At 50.7% G+C, this 24,382-nt stretch overlaps 1 protein-coding gene across 3 annotated transcripts; it reads left to right on the top strand.

Moving 5' to 3' along the window:
- The first annotated feature begins 409 nt into the window (after positions 1-409).
- LOC125926700 (uncharacterized) lies at positions 410-23,749 on the top strand. Of its 3 annotated transcripts, none has more exons than XM_049636409.1 (5): positions 410-644; positions 9,022-9,191; positions 18,414-18,541; positions 21,157-21,330; positions 21,433-21,993. In XM_049636409.1, exons 1-5 carry the CDS (start codon positions 577-579, stop codon positions 21,586-21,588), a joined length of 696 nt encoding a protein of 231 aa, XP_049492366.1. In that variant the 5' UTR covers positions 410-576; the 3' UTR covers positions 21,589-21,993. The 3 variants fall into 3 exon arrangements, with proteins under 3 accessions (XP_049492366.1, XP_049492365.1, XP_049492364.1); XM_049636408.1 differs by lacking the exon at positions 21,433-21,993 and adding an exon at positions 23,502-23,749 and having other exon boundaries at positions 413-644; positions 21,184-21,330; XM_049636407.1 differs by lacking the exon at positions 21,433-21,993 and adding an exon at positions 23,502-23,749 and having other exon boundaries at positions 414-644.
- Positions 23,750-24,382: the final 633 nt, after the last annotated feature.

The raw sequence follows: 24,382 nt of genomic DNA, 5'->3' as shown, positions 1-24,382 counted from the left end.
TCACCTCTCACAAACAAGCTTCCCAATCCATAATATCACGTCCAGATCAACCCTGGTCCGCCATCTTGCTGAAATAAATAGGCGTCTCCCCTGCTCATGGATGTGGGCAGATCTGTGTCTCTTTAGAGTTCCAAGCCCATGGAGGTACATGAATAGGCAATTGTTTAGAACTGCACCTGCTTCCCGATCAGGGAGACACCCATGAGAACAGGGGGATGTATTTTGCTTCACAACGCGCTCCCCAACCCAAGTAAAACACCTCCTTAAAATGGCACGTGCATTAGAACACAAAAGGGAGAAGACATGCAGAGGTAAGCAGAGCTAAAATCCCTTCTGTAGGACGGAAGCCTGTTTAAACAGGCTTGGGGACTCCACCCACAACCTTCTAACATGAACATCATAATGTCAACATTCCAAAGGAGGCCAGAGCCCCAGAATCGGGGTCTAGGATGCCAGAGAAAGGATGGAGAGGGATGCCCATGAATCCTGGGATTTTGTACAAGGGCAAAGGCTAAGGAGCAGGAAATAAAGTGTGAAATTCTATCAACACTGTTGACTCTGGACAGCATCCTAAGAATGTCCCACTTCACTAGTTGGAAGGTCTCCCAAGTAAGCAAAAGCTTGACGCCGTATGACAATGTCAGGTAACCAGCTCACCTCTCTCTTCCTTTACGTCACCGGGGACAAGTTCTGGCTGTCGACAGCACTGGCTTTCTTATACGCGGGGTTCGGTCAATCTGTTAGCCGATATTTTAACAACATGGATAAAGAAGCCATAAAAAAAAAAAAAGTGAACGTCTTCACCATAAGGTAGAGGGGATATGGATATTTCTCTGTATTATTTTCCTTGAATGTTGTTATACTGAGATGACTTAATAAGAAAAAGTCAATTGTAGTAGATTAAATGCATTCACCATCCCTCACGTGACTCAGCACCTCTGACACCAAGGTCCCATGTAAAGGGTCAGTCTTCTGAGGAAGTCAAGGACAGGGCATCAAAATGTACATGACACATTCGGAGGCGTGAAAAAATGAAGCTCATTGTGGGTCATCCCCACTCTCTTACTCTGGAGCTCCCGTTCCTCCTCGATGGCAGAGAGAAAACAAGTTTGTCAGTCGAGAGTAACTTATTCTACTCCTGTTTGAACCCTTTCACTTTGAGGTAAACTCAGCCTCATTTGGGGAAATACTCTGCCACTTCAAAGGCAGTTTCTTCCTTCTCTCCAGGGGCCACTGGCCGCTCCTCCTCCCTCCAACATGGTATCTGGGTGCAGAGGGAAGCCGACACACCCTTTCGGTCGGGTCCTTGGTGTTCTCAGCTACCAGCTGGTCTCGTCCCTGGACGTCCTGGGCTGGTGTTCCCATACGTGTAGCAGATCTCACTGTCCTTTGTGGGTGTCCAGCTGGCATCTGCTGCTGACACCTCGGGTCCCTGGGGGTCCCTCAGATCCCCAGGTCCGGGTGCTTTGTCGCCTCTCTCTTCCTTGCTCTGACCACAGGCTGGTGGCAGGGCACAGCTACTCTTACTCCTTGACGTCCTCTCAGCAGGGCAGACAGAAACTCTGGGCCTCCGGGACCCCTCTACGCTGGCTGTATTACCACCTGCGGACCATGGTAGGCACAGCAGGAAAGCACAGGGCAGGGGGTGAGCCGAGATGTGCTGAGTGCCCCTCAAACCATCTGTGGTTTTCTGTGAGGGTTCCTAACACCTCATCACCCCAATTTTGCTTACGCCTGGTGGGTTGGGGAAAGGGGAGGCTTGAGGGGAAGAGGCAGCCGCTTCTCAGTGACCAAGCTGTGGACCACACCCAGGTTCTACCGTCTCGGAACTGCCCTCCTGTCTCTTGTAGCAACGTTTTCTACTTCCTCTTCCTGTCTGGTGGAAATCGCCCATAAATCTTTTCCTCTGCCATTCCGCACTTTGGCTTTCTTTTGATCTAGCCTCACTCTTTCCATGTTGAAGGAGACCCCGAGAAATGCAGAAAACTCTTTTCTTTCTTCACGAAGCTTGATTTCTCCATTGCCGTGGATGCAAAGTGCCATCTTGAAATTAGGACCCTAGAAATGACTCCATTTTCTTCGCTTTCTGCTGTAAGGATTCTAATTTTCTCCGAGACAGCAGAAGCTACGTCAACCAGTGACTTACCTCGTAGAATAAATCAAAGTGGTGTTGCAAAGGTATGGGAGAGGTATAGGGGAACAGTGTAGTCATTACCTAGACCCAAGGCCTGATGACCCGAGGGAAGGCCTATGACATCCTGAAGGAGAAAGTGTGGAGAGAGAACCAGTTCCGTTCCGTTAGGGTCCTAGCAGGTCCAGCGAAACCCTTAGGGAAGGAGCCAGCCAGAGGAATATGTACCAGCGTCTTTCTTCCTTCTTTGGATCCCCAACTGGAGCATCCCATTGGCCAAACCTACCTAGACCCCAGAGGCAAGAGAGTCCATTGATATAACCCAGTCAGCCAGCTCCAGGATGGGGACAAGTAGAGGGTGGAAGTAACAGAGGATATCTACCCACAAAGCTTATCCCTGAAAGGAGAGTGGGGAGCAAAGAAAGTACAAGAGTATATGCAAAAGGAAATCTCCTTGGCATTTTTCAAAAATACCATGTCCCTGTGACATAAGTCTGTCTTACCCACGGTTTAACTTCTGTCAGTGTCCGTCGAAGCGTGTGTTTCCATTAGAAGCCCGCAAATTCTCAAAGCGTTCTGATGACAACAATAGCTAGCCCTGAGTGCTTTCTGTATGCCAAGCACTGTGGAAAGACTTTTTGTTGATGGGACGTACTACTCAAAAGAACCTTCTGGTGGGCACCTGGGTGGCTCAGTCTGCTGAGCATCCCACTCTTGATTTCGGCTCAGGTTATGAGCTCACATTTCATGAGCTTGAGCCCTGCATCGTGCTCTGCACTGACAGCGGGGAGCCTGCTTGGGATTCTCTCTCTCTCTCTCTCTCTCTCTCAATAGATAAATAAACTTAAAAATAAAAAAAAGGACCTTCTGGGGTAAGCATTATTACCGTCTCCATGTTACAGGTGGGAAAAATTGAGACTAGAAGAGTGAAAGAATTTGTCCAAGGTTATACAAGCTAATCAAGAGTCCATATAAGATCTAAGACCAGTCTGTCCAAGAGGGGCCGAGAGCGGAGAAGGCACAACTGGGAACTGAAAAGGGCGCCCCCTATCACAGCATCAGCTGCTTCCAAGTCACAGCTGACAGTCACCGTCTGGAATGGTGGGCATCCCACGTCACCAGCTCTGATGTCTCAAGAGCTGCTTGTGATCCACGTTGCATGGGAAAATTTCTCATTTTTGTTTTTGTTTTCTAATGTTTGTCTATTTTTGAGAGAGAGAGAGAGAGAGTTTGAGCGGGAGAGGGGCAGAGAGAGGAAGAGACAGAATCAAAGCAGGCTCCAGGGTCTAAGCTGTCAGCACGGAGCCTGATAGGGGGCTCATGAACCACGAGATCATGACCTGAGCTGAAGTCGGACGCTTCACCCGACTGAGCCCCTGTCTCCCTTTTTTAAGTTGAATTGTTCAGTTCAAATTTGTTAGCCAGGTTCACCGATGGATGAGTTCAACACACTACAAGGCTTCCAGTTTTCAGACTTTGTTGGACGGTGACAGAGAAACCCCACCCAGCACCCCGGCACCCTCCGCTCCCACTGTAATGCCTGTCAACAGCCTTTACAGGCCACCCACAGTGTTTGTTTTCCATCACACCGACGACCATTTTGTTGGAAGCTTAGCAATAACGATATGATGGGCTGCTTGGGGTTACCAGCATGAAGCACATACCACGATAAGAACTTCACCTAAGTTCACCTAAGTCATGCCGCCTAAACTCCACAACCCTGCAACTTGCATATATCACTACCCATTTTACAGGTGAAAACATTGGGTTGGGACGCATTAGGTCACAAGCCTGAAGTCACAAAATAGAAAGCAACAGAACTAAGGGACCAACTCAGGCCTCTCAAACTCCAGAACTTAGGCTTCTCCTATCCAAAGTGAAAGACTTTCCCCTTGCACAGCTCGGAGACTGTAGATACGCAAACCAGAAACCCAGAGGGACAATCGATCCTTGCAAGTCGGGTGCCAGTGAGAACTTCCAGATGATGCATTTTTGCACTGCAGGCTGCTCCCCCATGATCCAAATATTGTGCTTCTTAAAAGCACCATCCAGAAAAGAAAAGGAGATAAGCAAACAGAAAAGGAGATAAGCCAAGTAAAGAGTGGGACTGCGTGTACTCGGAAATAGGCAGGCTGGTGGAAAAACAAACAGAATCTGCTGAAAATTAATAGGAACACAGAGACGCAGCTGAAGAAATGTTAGCAGATGCCTTGGTTCATGTTTTCTCATCCGTGATTTTCAGAGAAAATCATTCGTAGGGTTGCTGTATTAAAAAATGCGTTCCGGGTCGCCTCAGTCGGTTAAGCATCCAGCTCTTGATTTCAGCTCAGGTCACGATCTCCCGGGTTCGTGAGTTCAAGCCTCGCATCAGGCTCTGCAAGGACCGTGCAGAGCCTGCTTGGGATTCTCTCTCTCCCTCCCTCTCTGCCCCTGCCCCTGCTCGCACTCACTCTCTATCAAAATAAATAAATAAACCTTTTTTAAAAAGGAGTTCCACTCACTGAAACTCAAAGGACACTATTAAAATACGTAGATTGTATCATCCCCTAGGCATGCCTTCCAAGCTCCGAGTACTTCTCTCCGTCTACGTCATGATTCTCATCCTCCTTTCCGGATGTTTCCGCCACCCTTCTCAGCACAAGCAGCTCTTGTTCTCCCCTCACCCACTCCTCACCTAGCAGTTTTAGTCCGGCACAGAAATGAAGTCTGATCCAACGAGAAGTTGCGGGGGAGAAGATTCCTGGTTGCGTATTTCCATGCACTCCGCCACTCGCTGGATTTATTGTCAACTCTGGAGCCATCGCTCATCTCCCCAGCTTGAGTTGTCTCGAGCTCCACTGCCCATTCTTCCAAATGTCTCATTACTTCTAAAGTTATAACGATAAATGATAAACCTTACCCTTTCTTTTGGTGTTGTTGTTATTTATTTATTTTTGAGAGAGAGAGAGAGAGAGAGAGAGCACAAGCAGTGGAGGGGCAGAGAGAGGGAGAGAGCGAGAATCCCAAGCAGGTTCAGTGCTGTCAGCGCAGAGCCTGACCCGGGGCTCAAACCCACACACGATGAGATCATGACGTGAGCTGAAACCAGGAGTCGGACACTCAACCAACTGAGCCACCCAGGCTCAGGCGCCCCAAACTTTGTCGTTTCGAGAGATTTACTGCCAAGAGGCTTCTTCATTTCTACCCAGAGCTGAGAGACAGGTCTCCCGGTTCACACTTTCACAATGGATTTCCAGCCCCCACCTTTCCACAAAGCAGCCATTTCTCCCCTGAGACCGCCCCTTCCCTGTAAGAAACACTGGCACCCCCCTGTCGCTCGGGTCAGATCACCAGCGGGTCTCTGGGTCTTCCTGTCCCTTGTCCCCTCCAGCCAGGGGGGCTTGTCAAGCCCACCCCCCAAACCTCTCCATCCCACCCTCCTCTCCCCACCTCCCACGACACACCTCTCACCTCAGCTGATGCAGCCATCTCCCTTCCAGCCTCACCCCTCCCCTTCCCCTCTCTCCCCACTCTTCTGCACAGATTAGCCAGCCTAATCCTCACGAAATGCAGATCCATGCATGGCATTTTCTCCTGGCTTTCTGGTTGCTTCTGGAATAAAATCTGAAACCCTGAACATTTCCCACGGGGCTTTGCCTGACCGACTCTGGACTCTCTCCAGCTGCATTTCATGCCACTTTCCCTCTCTCTGTCCTCTCCAGCCATGCTGGCTTGCTTTCTCTTCCTCAAATAGGCCAAGTCCTGGACTGTTTCAAAGCCTTTACAGTTACCATTTCCTCTGCCCGGGTGCCCATCGCCTAATTTCTCTTTGAACAGCTTGTTCTTCCCTTCAGGTCTCAGCTCCTAATTCTTTTGCCCAAAGAGCCTTTTTTGGACCACCCAGTCCAAAGGGTTGTCCTTGACAGTTACTGGCTCCCTTGTTTATTTCCCTTCTGGCACCTTTCACAACCCACAATTACTTCACTTATATATTTACTTACTATCTTGTTTCCGCTCAACTTCTAAGGTAGAGTTTGGGACATCGTTGGGGGGGTGGGGGACCCAAAAAACAAACAAACAACAAAAAAAAAACCCCTGAGTGTTGAATGAATGGAGCCCACGGGCACTCTCCCACAGTTTCGATAAAGCACAGAGTCAAAGTGAAGAAAGAGATACCACCGTCTCTGTGTGAGAGCAAACATCCAGTTACACTTATAAAAACATGTTCTTAAGCATAAGTTAAGATCCCAAAAGATATTTGCTAACCGACTATGCAGAGCTGTGGAATGAGATGCAAAGATAATAAACACATTTGATATGAAACAGATGGAGATCTGGTCACTGGTTCCTTGACGTGGGGCCCTTTAAAAAGTATTCTCTTCTCTTCGACATTTTGTGAGCATGTTTTTTAAGTGCCAGAAAGTGCTGTTATGGAGGACATCCCCAGCTCCCCCCACAGTCACCGAGGACAAGACAAGGCTTAATTGAGTCCTGTGGACCCGCTCTCGTTTGCATATCTACCTGGTAAGGGCACGGCTACAACTTTATAAACAAGCATCTCAGAGTGAGTAAAGCACGTGAGGGTCCTTGAATAGGGCACTGGAGACACGTCTAATAACATATTTATTGAGTGTAGATTTCCTTAATGTGCCAAAATATGCCTGAGGGTTGTCAGTACACATGTTACAACTTGCTAGAAAAGCTGGAGGTATCTAGTGATCAGACACAGAGCAGATGTTCTTTTCAGCTTAAGAATTTGGTTTTCCTGCAAAACTGCCCAGCTATTTGCAACTAGGCAGCAGACGAACAGCTTAGATCTTTGGAGAGCAGCAAGGGAACCGTCCTCAGTGATTGGAAGCCTCAGGAACTACAATGCCAGGAGCCAAGTTGAGACTCATGAAGGAAAAATGACGCACCTTTTTAAAACGTGGATGGCACGGAAAAATGTTTAGGTTTCTGTCCAGTATCAGCGAGGCTAGCTCAATGACAGGCGCTAACATGAGGCTCCAAGTGTAGACACTGTTATTTCTATTTCTGTAACCCTTGTCTTCTAATTATCACCTCCAGCAGGCTGGCTTTCAGATTAAATTATTTTGGCTTTCGGGGAAAAAAATGAAACCCACCCGAGATGCTGCCACGTAGCGCTAACCACAGCATGCCAAAGCAAAAATCGTGCTCTGCTTTCCGAGCCCTTCCTGGAGGGGCACATTCCTGACGAGGCTCGGGTGGGACCCTCATGGGTACAGAAGCACCGCCCTTGACTTTCTGCTCCTAACTCCTGGTCGCCACTGCGGATCTGAGCTTGGTTATACACGCCCCTCCCACCCTGACGTTCCCTTCCACACGACTCATGTTTTGGGTCTACTGTCTTTTGTCCTTCTCTACCTTTACCCAGTGCTTTGTCACCTACCCACCCTCCATCCATCCAGGCACCCATCCAACAGACACTGAGGATCTGCCTCTTGCTAGATCTGCACTACGTGCTGGGGAGCAAGGTAGAGTGCTTGGTAGAGTCTACCGTGTGCAAGGTAGAGTCTATGACCTCATAGAACATGAAATTGAACAGCGGAAGTAGGTGTGAAAACAGACCATTTATTGCGCAACTGGTCATTATTAACATGGAGATACTTCAAAGATGCCAGGGACCAGAGGGAGGGCAGGTCTACATCTAAGGGTGAGAACTGGCGGGGGGGGGGGGTGTCACGGACAGCCCCATAGAGGAAGTCATGAGTAGGCGCTCCCTGGGAGGAGGGGAACACGAGGAAAGGAAGGAGGGGAAGTGTTACATTCCAGACAGAGGAGGAGAGACAAGCCCATCGCAGAGGCCCGAGAGCCAGAAGCATTTCCAGGGCACTGGGATGGCTCACCTGGTGAAAGTGCACTGGGTGGGAGGTTGGGGGGGGGGGTGGTGGGGGGGGGGGGCAGGGGGTGAAACAGAAAATGGAGAAGGGAACAGGGTCAGATCAGGAAGGACCTCAAGGGTCTTGTCCAGTGGGGGGCACTTGGACGCTTGAAAATCAACAACTGTTTCCTATTTCCCCAAATACAAAAAATTGATATCATGGGAAGTGGGGGTGGGGGGAAGAAACAGGAAACGCAGTTTGATGTGCAGCATATTCATTGTACCCCCTAAAGAGGAAATTGCTCTGGTGACAGATGGTAGCTACAATTGTGATACAGAGAAGTCGAATCACTACGTTGTACTTCTGAAACCGAGGTCACATCGTGTGTCAGCTATACTCAGGTTTTTTAAATTATCACAAAAAAGAATATCGGGGCCCCTGGGTGGCTCAGTCGGTCGAGTGTCTGATTTCGGCTCAGGTCACGATCTCCCGGTTCGTAAGTTCGAGTCCCGCGTCGGGCTCTGCGCTGACAGCTGGGAGCCTGGAGCCTGCTTCGGATTCTGCGTCTCCCTCTCCCTCTGCCCCTTCCCCTGCTCACACTCTGTCTCTCTGTCTCAAAAATAAATAAGCATTTTTTTTAATTAAAAAAAAAAGAATATTGCTTGATATTAAAAAAATACCAGATGTTCTGGATGTTTCCCAACCTCCCATGTCTCATCCTTGTAAGAACCGTTTTCTTTGTAATACGTGTGTGTGTGTGTGTGTGTGTGTGTGTGTGTGTATAATTCTTCAGCGGCATCCCTGGAAGCATAACACCTGTTCTCCGATCGTTCCACTGCTTGGGGGGTATTCCCACCCTACCCTCATTACTGCTCTAAAGCAAATACGCAACGATAAGCCAACAGAGTCAATTTCTTTTCTTCCCGGATTAAATGAGTTTTCATCACGTCAGAAGTTCGGGTTCAGCCACTTCCTCTGACAACCACACGCTCGGCCACCCATCTGGGGGCCGCGTCACCCAGAACCTCACACCTGATGGTGGGTTTTTCTCTTTTTTTTTACACTTAGAGTCCCCCACGAGAGGAAGGAGGAGGACCTGCCTGCACACCAGCCCTTGCCTGATGGGCAGACGCGGCCGAGGGGGGAAGGTGTCCAGATCGCTAAGGACACAGCCGATGACGAGGCTACCAGGGAAGGCCCGCCTCTCGGCAAAACAGAACCGCGGAAAGACGCCAAGGGTAAGGCCGGCCCGGGGCTACCGACCCGGTCCCCGTGCATTTTGCAGACACCCTTCGGGTTTATACGGTGGGGTCCTGGAGCCGGGGCCTCTCACGCAAGGGTAGGGCTGCTGGGGTAGGAAACAGAGTCTGCAGAACTGCTGTCACGAATAGGACCGAACTTCTGGCTTGAAGGCTCTAATTGGCACACTTAGGTGTTATCTGGGGCCGAAGGGGTTGCAGCGATTGGAATTAAAGGCCGTGTGTGCCTATCAGCTGGGTGGCCGCATCCCGTGTTGTGGGTCCCAGGGTCAACCTCATCTTCTCTGCGACAGGATCCACTATGCTACTTGGGAGGAAACACAGAGCACAGCGTCCCCGGGGGACGGCCAAGGATGGCCTTTGCTCTCTGGCCAAGGGACCGCAACCCTTTTCCCATTCGACCATTGCCTTTACTTCTGCCGAGTTGGGCTGCTTCTAAGCCCAGCAAAGCACAGTCCTGAGCCCCGGACGCTGGCCACTGCGGTTGTATGAGGAACGAATCACCTAGTGTCAGTGGTAGGCGTCTTCAGAGCAGGAGGCAGTGGCCACGGTACTGACCCACGCGCGGAACAGCAGCTATGCCGGCAGGAAGCACGCCTCCCTTGCCTTCTCCTCTGGCAAATTCTTTGTCTTCCCCCTCTCTGTCCCTTCTCCCCTGCCTCACCTATCTATTACCCAAGGAGTGATTTGTCCTTGCCTGTGGCTCTCCAGCTCTAATTTACCAACCTTGAGTTAAATAGACAGAGCAGCCCGCACTGTCTGTGCCCAGGGAGCTGGGGAAGGCACAGGGGTGGGTCATCTTTCCTTCCACGACTCTCTGTCGATCTAAAGAAGTCAAACCTCTTGCAAATGCATCTACATGGCATTTCTGCTAAGCGTGCCTCACTGACAGGGGACGGAAAAGCAAGGGGGTGTTTTTAAGGTGAAAAGTTATCTTTAAGCCTCATCATCATCTAAGTGGAAGATTCGACCTTTTCTGATCATTAACACAGAGCTATCACTCACTCCACGAGCTCAACAGAGTGACAAATTACAGTTGCCAGAAGGGGATACATAAATTCTCCTAATTACCTCCAGAGACCTATCCACGCGGAATCAGAAAAGGTTCTAGTTATGCAGACTTGGCTCTTTTTTTTTTTTTTTTTTTTTTTTGAAAATCATAGTTTCGCTTGCCTAAAAGTCTTCTTGGTTTTAGTCCCATTCGGGGCCAATGAAAAGCTGTGATGGCTGAGCCAGATAAGAGAGAGCTTGGAAAGGAAATTTTTACTTTTTTTTTTCTTTTCTTTTCTTTTCTTTTTTTTTTTTTTTTTTTGCAAAGGTTGGTCTTACTCCCCAGGACCGAAACTAGCAATTAAGGAGAATTGTAGGGTAAGGAAAGAGAAGAGATATAGCAAAAGTAGGAGAGAGAGAGGAGACCCTTTATTTTGGGATAAAGGCCTCAGCCTGGAAGCCAAACAAATTGAAAATCTTCATTGCAGGCCCAGTTGAGAAGAAATTGTCAAGTTCAAAGGCGTGTGGGAGAAGCCCCTGGCCTCCTCCCATCTCTGAGCTCAGATGCTTGCTGAGGGCAGGCACAGAAGCCCAGGGCCTTTCCAGACACCTCCACATTCCCGAACACTCCCCACCTTCCCAATTTCTATTCCTTTCCGGGTCTGTTGAGGGCTCAGAGGCCCCTTTGCTTTTGGACTTTAGTGTCTCACACAGCAGCCATTTATCCCAAGTCAGCTAAGTGACAAGAACTTCAGGGAGTGTACAGGAGACAAAAATGGATCCGTTCTTTCGCTCCCTGAATCTCTGTTGAGCTCCCGCTCTGAGGCGGGCTCTGTTCCAGGGCTGAAAATACCGCGGTGAACAAAACCGATAGAGATAATCAAAGACACTAATGCAGCGAGTGCATTAAGGGGCCTCGTTCTGCGCTCCAGCTCGTCTCCAAGCCTCCCAGAGCAGCGCTGGCAGAGGGCGAATCGAGCCGCACTCCCACCCACTTACGGTCCAGTCTGGGCCAAATCGGTTCCCTCGGGAGAATGCCAGTGCTTTTTGGCTCCCTAAGAAAGGAGTGCTTCTGGAAGCTTCGGAAACATTTATCCTGGGAGCCTGAGGTCCGGAATCCACAGGCTGCACCCACGTGAGCCCTTCTGTTTCTGATTTTCTTCCCACTTGAAAGTAATCGGGCTGGGGGTTTGTACCCACTTCTGACCCCAAAAGGCTCAGGAAATTACAAAGCAAGTTTTCCAACAGATGCTTTCACCAGCGTCAGACAGTCCTGCACAGCCGCCAATTTGCTCTCACTACATCGCGCAAGCCTGACGCCTTAAGAAGTAAAAGGGGCCTGAACCGAATGGCCCCGCTTGCTTGAGGAGTGCCCAGCTGGGAATGAGAGGCCACCTTCCGCTGCTTCAGGCCGTAGTCCTAAAGCCACAGGAGGTCTGCCAGGCGAGGGATCCTGGCAGGCAACACCCATAGGTGTGGGCTATAAAGATCAACAGTGGAGTGTGTGTGCACGCACGCATGGGCGAGGCAGAGGGGGAGGGACAAAGGGAGAGAGGGAGGGAGGGAGATTCATAAATGTTTAAGAAACGGGCGAAATGGGCTCCCTTGGAAATGTGTGGTTTGCACAGCAATTTTTGGAATCTCAGGGCAGAGAGTAGCTGGGGTGACTGAATCCCAAGAATCTGCAGCCACTCCCCAGTCGGAATGCCATGTGTTGTATGAAATCCGAACCACAGCCCTAGCCCACGACCCTCCTCCGCTCAGGGGAGGTGGGGCAGATCTGGGGAGATTTGGTGCTCACAAGCACCCAAGAAGCACCAAGGTGGAGAGGCCTTCCAGGTTGTAGTCTGAATGCTAAGAGCCTGACACATAACAGACACTAAGGAACTCCTTCTTAATTCGTCAGTGACGTCACTGAGCAGAGGAGCAAACGTGTGAATGCGGGGACCCCAGCCCAACAGCCCCGCAAGGAACAGTTCGGTCCGAAATGCCAGCAGCGACGTGACTGTCGTTGGCAGCTGTGACTGTCAGCGTTGAAAGCAAATCCAAATCCAGAACTGTCTTCTGGAAGCTTCCATCGCTCGTCCCAAGTCCAACCGTTGGAGCCGGGGTGGTGTGGAGGGGAGATAGGTTTGATCACTCTTCAGCCGGGCAGTCTTTTAGAGAGGTGAAGATTACTGCCGTGTTCTGCCATTGGGTTCTTTTTTTTTTTTTTTTTTAATTTTTTTTCTTAACGTTTATTTATTTTTGAGACAGAGAGAGACAGAGCATGAACGGGGGAGGGGCAGAGAGAGAGGGAGACACAGAATCGGAAGCAGGCTCCAGGCTCTGAGCCGTCAGCCCAGAGCCCGACGCGGGGCTCGAACTCACGGACCGTGAGATCGTGACCTGAGCTGAAGTCGGACGCTTAACCGACCGAGCCACCCAGGCGCCCCTGCCATTGGGTTCTTCAGTCAAAGTACTCCCACCTCCTTCGGCCACGCCCCAAACGACAGAGTTTTAGGGTTTTAATTCTTGCACCATCGTCATCATCATTCTGTGAATGAGCTGCAGTCTGGGTGCTCCTGAGCCAAATTCAGTGATGTGGCTGTGATAGGACCAGGAAGGGAAAAGTGGGTCTGTCCCCTTCCTGTTCTAGACCCTGTCCCTGTTGATGCAGGCGACAGCCTCACTGGCATATTCAGTGGCTTTGGCCCATCTATCTCACCCCAAACCTGAACGTACTTTTTAGACCCCAAACAGATGCTCCGTGAAGGGTTACTCAAAGACAAAGAGCAACTTCTTCTTGGGTCCTCTGTGCCTTAGACCAAATTAAACACATCAGGTCCCATGAGTGATTCGTTATTGTGGTTGAATTCTATTTCAACCACCCTATTCCCCCTCCCACACCATTATCCATTGTGCACTCTTCCCATGACTCAGTAATGAAGGAAGGAGGCATCCCAGAGTCCCCCCTCCCTCACCGATTACAACTCCAGAAAAGGATTCTTAAATTACAATAAAAATGTTGAATTATTCCTTGCATGTCTTGACACTGGACAGCTGGCCAAGTGTTTTTCAAATGCTTGGGGAGTTTGCTTTATTTTTTAGATTTTTATGTCAAACAGAATTGCACTTGCCCTGAAGGGGTAAAAAGAAAAAATTCCACCAACAGAGGAGTGTGTTTCCCCCACATGACAAGATGTCCAGAGGAAGGCAGTGCGGGACCGTAGGGAACTTCATGTTATAATCTTTTATAATTTATAAAAGCCTTTTATAATCTACATCTCCTTATCCTCATGTTCACAACATGGCTGCTCACCTCTGTGCATCACATTCACAAGCCAGGCGGAAAGAGGACATGTTAGTGAAGAGAAGAGAGAAAGATACATTCTGGCTGACTGGACCAACACAGTAACTTTCCAAGACACCCCTTCTCCACCAACAGACTTTTACACACACACACACACACACACACACACACACACACACTGGAAAAGCTGGATTAAAATGTGCATTACTACTAGAAGTAAAGACTAGCTTTTCTTTAAAGAAGGGAAACTCTAATAATCATGATGGTCTAAACTCAGAAAAGTAGGTCTGCACCCTCTCAACGGGAGCAAAACAGATGAGCATCACCATGTGACCACGGCCATGTCTTTTGTTTTTTTCTTGAGGTCTCTTTGATGTTCGGTAAATTGGCTTTTGTGCTCCCGGTCCTGATTAACAGAGTTTTCATCATCCCTTCTCCTGCGCATGACTTACAAATGTGTCTACTTGTGGGGATGGCTTGGAGTGCGAGTCTGAACAGACACCCTTTCCGTGCCTGTGGCCCTGATCCCTACCATGTGCAAAAACCCTACGTGGCATAGGCAAATACCTGTCACTTCTGACTGCACTTTGTTTCACAAAGCAGCAGGCCTCGGTGTCCGCCTAGGTTTTGTCCCATTTATAGTTCACAGAAAATCAGTGAGCTCATGGAGATGAACCTTATTTCGCAAACTGATGGCAATGTCACGGGTAAACAGCCAGGGTTCAGAAATGGCGGGGTTCCCCTGGCGGCTCCACCGTTCCTAACGTGTGACCTTGGCCAAGTCCTGTGACTTCTCTGCACTATTATTCCTTCACTGGTGTGTACGTTTTCTGGTGCCGTGTAACAAATTACCACACATTTAGCAGCTTAAAACAATGCCCGGCTTAGCTGGGTCCTCTGCGTGGGGTCTTATCTGAGGCCCGTTCGTTGCCTGAGCCCATTTGCTGGCAGCTTTAGAAATCAGGGTGGCTGGCTTCTGTACGGTCAGCGTGACTTGAGTCTCAAGTCCCCTGAACTTCTTTTAAAGGGCTCACCTGATTAGGCCAGGCCCACCCAAGAGAAATTCCTTTTTCATTCATATCTACTCCACTGATTGGGGACCTAATTCCATCTGCAAAGATCCCTCCATCTTGGCCACAATGGGACGTAATGATGAACTGTATCTCTTCATATTCACAGGTCCTGTGCACACTCTACGGGAGGGGACTCTACAGGGCATATATAATAGGCGGCAGAATCTCGGGCCATCTTAGAAGTCTGCCTACCACACCCTATAAAATGAAGACACGAATATGACCTATCTTATATGGTTGCTTTGAAGGTGTAATGAGATGGCGAATGTAACAGGAAGCATCCTATAAGCCGCAGCTTGCTATAATTACTCTAGCATTTCTGAGTATCTATTACATGTAGCATTTCTGAGTGTCTATTACACGGCAGGCCGCACGTTAGGAGCTGTGGATTCAGAAAACACTAACGTAGACCTTGGTCCAAAAAAAAACAAAAACAAAAAAAAACCAATCATGGCGTTTCTCTAATATTCCCCTCACCCCCCAACCCCGTTCAAAAGCTGGCAAACAGCAAAAAAGCTTTCAAATCCAACTAAATGACTTTTGGATACAGAGACTCAGGGGTTTTGCTCACTTATTGAAGCCACTGTCAAAGATAAAAAGTGCTGACTTCAGTAGAATACCATAATCCATAAGGATTATTATTTCTACCCTTAAGAACCCCCCCCCCCCCGCCCCACTGGTTTGGTGCCTCAGTAGTTCTCAGCCTGGACTGCACACGACTGACTCCCCTAGATGGCTTTTTCCGGGGTCCCACCTGCCAAAACGCAGATGCATGTGGCCTGGGGTGCACCCTTGCTTTGGAATTTTTTAAAGCCCCCCAGGACACCCCAACACACCGCCAGGAATGTGAACTTCGGTGGGAGCCCAAGTCTGATAGCTTCCCAGGGTCTGAAAGCCAAATTCCCCTTAAAGAGAAACCGCCGAGGACAAGACAACCAGACCTGTGAGCAGCGATAAAGCATTTTCCCGTTTACTTGTAGCAAACATTGAAATTCAACACATTTCACACCTTTCCAAGGGGCTCTCCCAGGTCCCGGCTGCTGTTCCTTTTAGCGGACAGCCCACCCCTGGGTGGGGACTATCTGGGGCCGCGATGAGCGCAGAATAAGTTGCCCACGTAGCCAAGAAAGGTGCTCAGCTTGTCTTCCTCATGCTCGTTCAGTGCTTGTTGGCTCTGTCGCCTGCATATATGCAGCACCTACTATATGCCCAGCTTCAGGCAGGGTGCTGGGACTTCAAAGACCAAAGTCTGCCTTCCGGAGCTCAGAGTCTAATGCCAAGAGGCAAAGACACCCTTCTTGTACCAGACGAGAAGTGCTTTCTGGATCGAGGGCCTGGAGGTAGATTTTCTGTTGTAAATAATCTTTTTAAAAGCCTTCTCAGTCTTTTAAGACTATGCGTATCTCTCTCCGGGGTCTGATCCCTGCAGAGAGCAGCCTCTTTCTGACTTCCCTTCCACCCCCCTGGCAGCCACTCTTTCCCACCCCCACCCCCAAGTAATTATCATCAAGGAGAGGAACGTAAAAACTGCCGAAATGTCATAATTATTCCATAAGAAAAGAAGAGCGACCTGAAGCCCCAGCTTCCTCTTTTCCCATCACTTGTAACCCTCCAGGGTTTCTCTCCCATACAAAGGGCCATGCTCCAGAACCCCGGGAACGCATCCCGAGCCGGGTCGGGGCTGGCTCCTTCTACCTGCTGAGCCGTGCCTGCTTCCAGCAGGACTGATTGCCAGTGCGGCAGAAAGCAGACACTTAAGGACTGGGGAGGCTTTGGCAAAGCCCAGGGAAGCTGGATTCCTCGTTTGAGATAACACTGAGCCCGTGGCAGCCTGGGGTTGGAAAATCGGGACTGGCTGTGGTTTGCCTGGGTCTAGAGGGGAACGTTCCCTCCCCCCCCCCCCCAACCAGAATAACATATGCTCCTACAGAGACCTGAGAGGGAGGTCAGCTGGCATCCATGGCCTTCAAAACCTCTTCCCCCTTATAAACACTCATTGAAAGCTTACTATGTGCAAGACCCTGGGCTGGGCTAGGCTAACCGCCTCCCCCCGCCCTCCCAGCCTCCTTCCACCATGAAAGGTGTTCAAATATCACAACCTTGCTGTGGTCTTAAGGATTAAGTATCATGGAACCCAGAAAGAATCATTCGGAGTTATTTCTTTATACCTACTCTGGCATCCTGGGGAAATGGCTATGTCAAGCTTGCTTCCTTCTCTATTTTTAAATTCTGTTGGAAGAGTGAGACCATCCTGGGCTGCTGCTAAAAGCCTTCAGGAACCACACGAGAAGTTACCACCCAGACCCAAGCCTCCCACCCTGGCTGTCCACAACCTCAGCTCCTAAACTCTAGAGAAAGGGAAATGACCCTAAGACCATGGCTGGCTCGGCAACCTAGAGATGGAGTCCGGCCATTATTTATGCCTCTGGCGCATGCGTGGGGGGGAATAAACATCTCCGTCCAACATCAGGAAGTGAGATTAGATTAGATGGAGGCCGAATTGCCTCCCGGTGCCTCAAAGCTGCCAGTGCGAAAATTAGTGATTAAGGGTCAGGATGATGAGATCGCTTACTCTAGGACTTGGGAGCCCACACATAAGGGCTAGAGTATGAACTGGATGACGTCGAAGACCCTGGGAACCCTAGATTTTGTCACTGAGTTAGGCCAGCCAGCCCAGGCTCGGTTTGCTGAAGGCTTGGTCACGGGCCAGATGTCTATCTTGCATCGGGATTTTGAAATCGCTGAGAAAACTCCAGAACACTCATTTCTATTTTGGAAATCAGTGCTTGCCTTAGGAAATTGTCTCCTTGCAAGAGGGGGTGTATTGAAGCATCCGCTAATGGAGGGGTTGGCAAACGACAGCCCATTAGGCCAAATTTGTCCTGCCATCTGTCTCGTGTGACTGGCAAACTAAGAATGGTTTTGCCATTTTTAAATGGTTGAAAAAAAGAAATCAGAGGCATAATATTTTGTGATGCATGAAAATGATCTGAAAGGTAAGTTTGTTGCCCATCAATAAATTTTTATTGAGCTACAGCCACACCTACTTGTTAACTTGTTACCTATGGCTACTTTTTTTTTTAAGTTTACTTCTTTATTTTGAGCGGCAGGGAGAGAGAGAGAGAGAGAGAGAGAGAGAGAATCCCAAGCAAGTTTCACACTGTCAGCGCAGAGCCCCATGCGGGACTCAAACTCACGAACTGTGAAATCATGACCTGAGCCGAAACCAAGAGTCAGACGCTTAACCGACAGAGCCACCCAGGCCCCCCTGGCTACTTTTGTGCAGCAACAGCCATGTTGTGTCGTTTCAACAGAGATCACATGGACCTCAAAGCCTAACATAATTACTCTCTGGCCCTTCCAGAGAAAGTTTGCCGACTTCTACACTAGTATGTAAAAAATAATTCTGCACAAATACAAAAAAGTGAGAGGGTCACATAATTCAGTCTTTAATTAACCTAATTAAATGACCATCTTGGGAGCCCAAGATGCTCTTCTCTACTCAGTTAAACCCCCAGGGCAGTAATTAACTCGACTCATGTGGCAGCCGCAAAACAACTTGCCAGGGATGCACCAAGCACAGAGAATTGCCCACCATGCCGATCACATTCCAGAAAGCAAATCAGAGTATCATATAGGTTCGATGAGTCTCCCAAAACAAGAGCACTTTCATTCTTGGCTCCTGGGTTGAGGGTCTGCTTCCTTCTCTGTGGAGAGAACCTTCCTTGTTAATCTATGGGTCAGGGTCAAACACAGAGACATTAACCCTGGTGGAGGCGGGGAAGGGGCCAGCACTGCGCACGGATCCTACAGCACGGCATTTCTCTCCTCTCCTCCTTGGAACAGACTGGAAGCTGCCGATCCCGCTGGGACCCGTTTATCCACCGTTAATCTCGAGTCTGAGCACCACCAAAGCTGTGGGGCGAAGCTGGGACTTGACTCCTCTGATGGCAAAGAGCTTACGGATACCTGACGTGAGTCTTCCAAGGGTCCCCCCTTTTCCTTATCCTTTGCACCCTGGGAAGTGAGAGAATGCCCCACGCAGGGGTGGGTTGAGCCAACAAGGTCCTGACAAAGACAGGAGGAAGTGGTTTCTGTGCCCTGCTGTCTCCCTCCCACCCCCCCTCACCTCTGCCACCATGCAAGACCAGTGCAGGGAGAGAAACACAGGTCATAACGTTATCATGACCTCATCAGGGTTCCCCAAAGAGACAAAACAAGCAACCCTCCCAATCGGACAGTTTTCCAATGCTCCGAGTGGTCTTTTCCACCCCAGGGCACCTCTGTTCCTCCTCCCGGCCCCGAATTTCTACCACACCCCCACCGTGGAAGATGTGAGTCTTCAACACCTTACCTTGTGGCTAACGGGTTCGTTTTGCTCTGTGAGTGAGACGTGTTTGAGAGGTTTGGGGGCCACCTACCCCTGTTGTCTCAAAACCCGGGAATGGCCTTCTCCCCAAGGTAACTGCTTGCTCACGTGACAAACTTCTGTCACACACTTACTGCAGACACGTCGTCATGTAGATGGACCATCCGTGCGGACGGATGAAACAGAGGCCCTGTTCTCACGGATCTCAGTGCCTAGCCGGGACATGGGCGAGGGGAGAGACACTCACAGGAAGTCAAGTGGGGAACACAGACCCTTGGGCTCCGTGTATGGAAAGCCCAGAGGAGGACTTTACCGCAGCTGAGGGGTTAGGACTTAGCTCTGGTGGAGGTGCACTGCACTGGCAGCCAAAATCGGGGCCCTGAGAGATGGATGGGGGTAAGTGGGGGTGGGTGGGAAGGCAGGACAGGAGGGGGGGGGGACAGACACCCAGGCGGAAAAGGAGGCACACGCCCACTGTATTATAGACGTGATGATGAGGCCGGTGATGCTGGCTCTCCCAAAGGAAAGCAACGTGACAAGTCAGGGACAGGAGAAGAGCTCGAAGAGGCCGGGCTGGAGGCCTCGCATGGCGCAGAGGAGATGCGCTCTGCCGTCCGGAGGTTCTGGCCCAGTCCCGAGGACTCGGGGTGGCCCGGCTCCTTCTAAGCTCCAGGGGTTTCAAGCCATCGTCCTTCAAGGTGGACTCCCTTAGAGCAGAGTCACCCCCCTGAAGCTACGCAGTGGCTTTATGCTCGAGAAGGTAACAGAAGGCCCTCAGGAAAGTCCTCTCACCCGGCGGGGGTCTCAGTTTTCCCATCCGGGAAGCGGGATGTTTGATTTCCGGAATCCCTAGGGGTTCCTCTGCCCGCCTCCAGAGCTGCTATCGCCGCGTTCTTCTGGCTCCTTACGGTCAGGGCTGGAAGAAATAAAACAACACGCATCTTTGTTTCCTGCTGTGTGGGAGGCAGGAAATGGCCGAAGCCCCTAATTGGGATGAGGTTCCTGCGGCCTGTCCAGCCGCCCACTCCTCGGCAACCCCCACCCTCGCAGGTGTTGTCGGCCAGAAAGGAGGGCACCCTCGGCCATCCGCGGCCGGAACCCATCTGCTGCCGTGCGGCCGACCACGTCCCTGCCTCTGGGGGTGTGAAAGAAATCGTGATGCAGATAGAGTCCCCCTGCCACTCCACTTCAGCTACCTGAGCCTCCTTGTGGCCCCTGCCACAATGGTAGCCACAGTCCTGCCACAGGGCCTTTGCACTTGCTATGCCTGCTGCCTAGACTGCTCTGTTCCTCCCTCACCTCAGATGTCTTTGTTCAAGCCTCACCTCACCAAGGCCTTCACTGGCCACCCCATCTAAAACTTTGCTGAGCCTCCTCTGCAAACAGGGAGGGCAGGGCATGCCTGGGGGGGGGGTGGGGGCTGAGATCAGAATCTAGGCTGAGGAGGTACCCGCTCCTCGGAGAAACGGATATGCAGGTGGAATGTGACGCTCGGTGGTCAGTCCGACGAGGGAGGGCAGGAGAGGGAATGGGGGGAGGGTGGGGAACCCAGGAGACCAAGTGAGAGTGGGCGTCACGGCGGTCAGAAGGCAGGGCTGGCACGGCCACAGCTGTGGGCACCCAGCAGGGCAGCCCCCGAGAGAGGGCTGGGTCCGGGCAGAGGGCGCACAGAAGGGAACTCAGGCTTGGGAAACCCACCGTGCACCCATGGCGGTGTCTCTCCCTGCGGAATGCAGACAGGGCTCCTTTGCGCCTCGGTTTCTGACAGAAGCGAGATTAGAATCACGAGACAGGACCCTCCGGCCCACACCACACTCTGCCTCCTGCCTGTTGCCTCCAGGAAGGATGGCCTTCGACCGGTAGCCAGCTTGACTCTCCAGTCTCATAGCCACCAGGCCCCTTCGAGGCTGGAAAGGGACCTTGTAAAGTCATGGCCTTCCAGGTGGGTGGGGATGTCAAGGTCCTACAGTGAGTGGCAAGCTCCTAAGGAGAGCTCAGTGCCCCGACCTCACTCGAATGTGCCAGATTCCCAGCAACAAAGGGAAGGGAGGGCCCTTTTATCCGCCTCCCGAGGCCACGGAAAATCAAGAAAGGTAAATGGAAGTCCAACGGATAAGCGAGAGGCAGGGACAAGAGCTGCCTGTTTTAAAACGTATTCTTTGTCTCCGTGCGAGCCCAGGGTGCTTGGTAACCACATGTTACCTCGGCCCCTCACTGCAGGTGCCTGTGACCTGTGTGCCCCCGCAGGGCCCCTTCTGGCACTCTGTGGACACGAAGGCAGAGAAGAGACTGGCCGGTCGGAAGGAGCGCCACAGCCGCTTTGGGGACGTCAACGTGCACAAACGCTACCAGCTTGGGCAGATCTTCAGCCCCTTCCAGGCCCTCGCCACCACGGTGAGCCCCCTTCTCCTTGGAAAAGCTTTTCGTTTTTTGGTTTTGCTTTTTAAGTCTTTTAGGGAGAACGGCGACAACCCCCAATTCTTTGTCTTTTTTAAGAAATGCGTTAGTCAGCGGCGGCCGCAAAAATGCCGCGTAACAAACTACTCTAAAATTTGCCGGCTTTTACCATCGCGACCGTCTATGTTTCTTACCTGCTGGCCTGCAGAGAAAGTGGCTCGTTCCTCTTCTGTTGATCGCAAGTTCGCAGGGTAGGAGGGAGTAAAGAACTGAGAGCAGTGACCCTATCTACCACAAGAGGTGAACTGTAGCCTACCTAAAGGTCGGTAACCTGAGGTTTGGGGAAGTTCCGAAGGCAAGTGGTTGCAGGTGTGGTGTTCTGAAATAAGAGGAGAGAGAGGGCTCTGGGAAAGGGAAGTTTCTGTGATAAAGGAAGAAGGTTCTGGCTCCCGTTCCCCTTCCTCACCTGTGACCCTCCGGACTCCAGTCACTTTGAGTGGGACCATCGCCAAATGCATTTCCTTAAAACCATTACTGTGCTGTCTTTGTGATACTTTCTAGACATAGCTTCTTATGATCCTAAAATTTGAGTGTGCATATGAATCACGTGGGAAGCCTGATTAAAATGCAGACTTCCGGGGGGCACCCGGGTGGCTCAGTCGGTTAAGCGTCCGACTCCGGCTCAGGTCATGACCTCACAGCTCGCGGGTTCAAGCCCCGCGTGGGGCTCTGTGCCGTTGGCTCGGAGCCTGGAGCCTGCAGCCTGCTTCAGATTCTGCGCCTCCCTCTCTCTGTGCCCCTTCCCTGCTCATGCTGTGTCTCTCTCTGTCTCTCAAAAATAAGTAAACATTAAAAAAATTGTTTTTAATAAAAAAATGCAGACTTCCAGGCTTACAGTGATTTCCATTCAGAGGGTTTGGGTGGGGCCTTGGCATTTCCTTCCTTAACAAATTCTCTGTTCACCACCTTTCTGGGGCACTCCTTCCCAACCTTGTTCACGTCAGCCCTGTGTCTGGAGGGAGCCAGTATGGCAAGGCCACCTGTAGCCCAGCACAGCTCAGTAGTGTGCCTTACACCCCAGCTCTGGACCTTTCTTCTCCCCAGTAGCTCTCAACCTTGTCTGAGCTTCAGAATCACCTGGGTGATTAGCCATGCTAACGCCCAGGTTTTTGTCCCAAACCCATTAAACCAGAAGCTCGCTGGCGTGAATTGGGAGCGGCAGCACCAATGTGTCGAGCCCACATCGCACACCAGGTGTGGTGCTAAAAGGTGGCGTTTTGGGTGATGGGGGGGCTCATGGGGTCTGGAGCCAATGGCCAAGAAGGAATTCTTGAAGACGTCTTTGGTGCAAAAAGGTGATTTTATTAAAGCACGAGGGTAGCAAGAGCTGCCCTGGGGTCCCGACGGGTAACTCGTCGTTATATACCCTCAGGTTGGCAGGGGGTCAGGAATAGAGGAAGTCCCTAAGGGATTTTGGAAGACACCTTTCCAGGACCGTGAGGGGCTAGCTGTTGCTAGGGAAACGCCACCGTTTAATACAACCCCAGTCATGAGACTCTTGAGATGTAGATCTGGGGGCCATAAGCCTGGAGTCTGGTTGCCAGCATGTATCTGGGGGCAGTTGAGATAAAGGAAATAGACTTACAGGGGCCTCAAGGTTGGGCTAACGTGAAGCTAAGGTTCTCTTTTGCCCCCAGCGAAGTGCCACTATCCAGGCAGCTGAGCTCCTAGAGGGAGGTCATTCTGCTGGTTTCAAGGGCTTGTCAACGGGCTGCAGGGAGTAAGGGAATTTAAGTTTTTCTTGCCTTAGTTTCCCACATCACCATGGCAAGCACTTAAACGCCTTTCCTTTGTTCTTGGGTAGCTGAGAGTGTGTCCAAGGAATATCGCACATATTCCACTTGCGGGGCGTGTGGGGGGCAGCCTGTGTTTGACCCTCATGCTCCCTCATCACTAAAGACCTTACCTCCAATCCTTAACCTTCATGACCTCTACCATGTTAACATCACCCTCACGATACCCACGAAGCAAGAAAAGATGAGATGTGGTAAGCAACTTGCCCAAGGCTGTCAGCGGTCAGGGCAGAGCCGGGATACGAACCCGTGCACTGGAGCCAGGGCTCCCCACCCCCACACTCTATTTCATTGCCTTTATTCTCTGCCGCCTAGGAGATGCGAACAGTGTCGTTCCCCCAAGACCTGCCCACGAATCCGCACGTGCAGAGAATGGGCATTCCACGCCCCGCGGATGGGAATCGCCACGCTCTATCCCTGTCCTCCACGGAGCAGGGCGCCAGAAAGGATGACAACAACCCCGCGAAAGAGAAGGCAGCGAGTCACATTAAAATGCCTTTATTCCCTCCAATAGTTAAAGCAACAAAATCTAATGACACAAAATAATAAAAATTTTAAAACTGTGATCTGGCCCCTTGCTGCAAGGCTTTGCATTGAGACAGATAGAGCCCAGCGACTCAGGAATGCGGAGACGTTCTCAGGCCTGACTTAACATTTAGATAATTTGAGGAATGCCACCAACAGGCCTCTGTGGGAATATTTTAGAGAGGATGAAACCGTTAGGAGCTGCGATACTGAACTAGAAATGAATCCTTAGTAGGTACATGATTCTCCAGAAGTCTAAAGATGCAGAGAAGGGATGGTTAGAGTTCAGTGAATCAAGGACCCCACCCTTTCTGTCCTCCTGGTCTACCGTCACAGAATGTTGGATGGCAACCTTGGGGTTCACTCCTCATGGTGAGAAAATGGTTGCCGCTGCACCAAACACCACATCCACACATGACCACGTCAAACCCTGGAAGGCTGACGTTTCTCCTCATGCGACGAATGTATGCAAACGTGTACACACACACACACACACACACACAACCTTTCCTGGGAGCCACTTAGCATATTTTTCAGCAATTCTCCTTGGCCAGGATGGTGTGGCTTACCCATGTCATAACCACAAGGGAAGCTGGTAAGGACGTATCGGGTGTTTACTAGGACGCAAGTTCTACCATCAGAAATGGAAGGTAAGAAGATGGCCGATGGGG

Source organism: Panthera uncia, chromosome E1 (genome assembly GCF_023721935.1).
Source record: "Panthera uncia isolate 11264 chromosome E1, Puncia_PCG_1.0, whole genome shotgun sequence".
In the NCBI taxonomy this organism is placed as follows: domain Eukaryota; kingdom Metazoa; phylum Chordata; class Mammalia; order Carnivora; family Felidae; genus Panthera; species Panthera uncia.
The sequence above is the reverse complement of the archived record's forward strand: the minus strand, read 5'-3'. Positions and strand labels throughout refer to the sequence as shown.

Bases quoted from the DNA above. Each gene is read 5' to 3' on its own strand.
- LOC125926700 (XM_049636407.1), top strand. From the start codon at position 577: ATGTCCCACTTCACTAGTTGGAAGGTCTCCCAAGTAAGCAAAAGCTTG. The intron at 645-9,021 runs GTAACCAGCTCA...TTTTACACTTAG, and splicing joins ACGCCGTATGACAATGTCAG to AGTCCCCCACGAGAGGAAGG. The intron at 9,192-18,413 runs GTAAGGCCGGCC...TCCTTGGAACAG, and splicing joins ACCGCGGAAAGACGCCAAGG to ACTGGAAGCTGCCGATCCCG.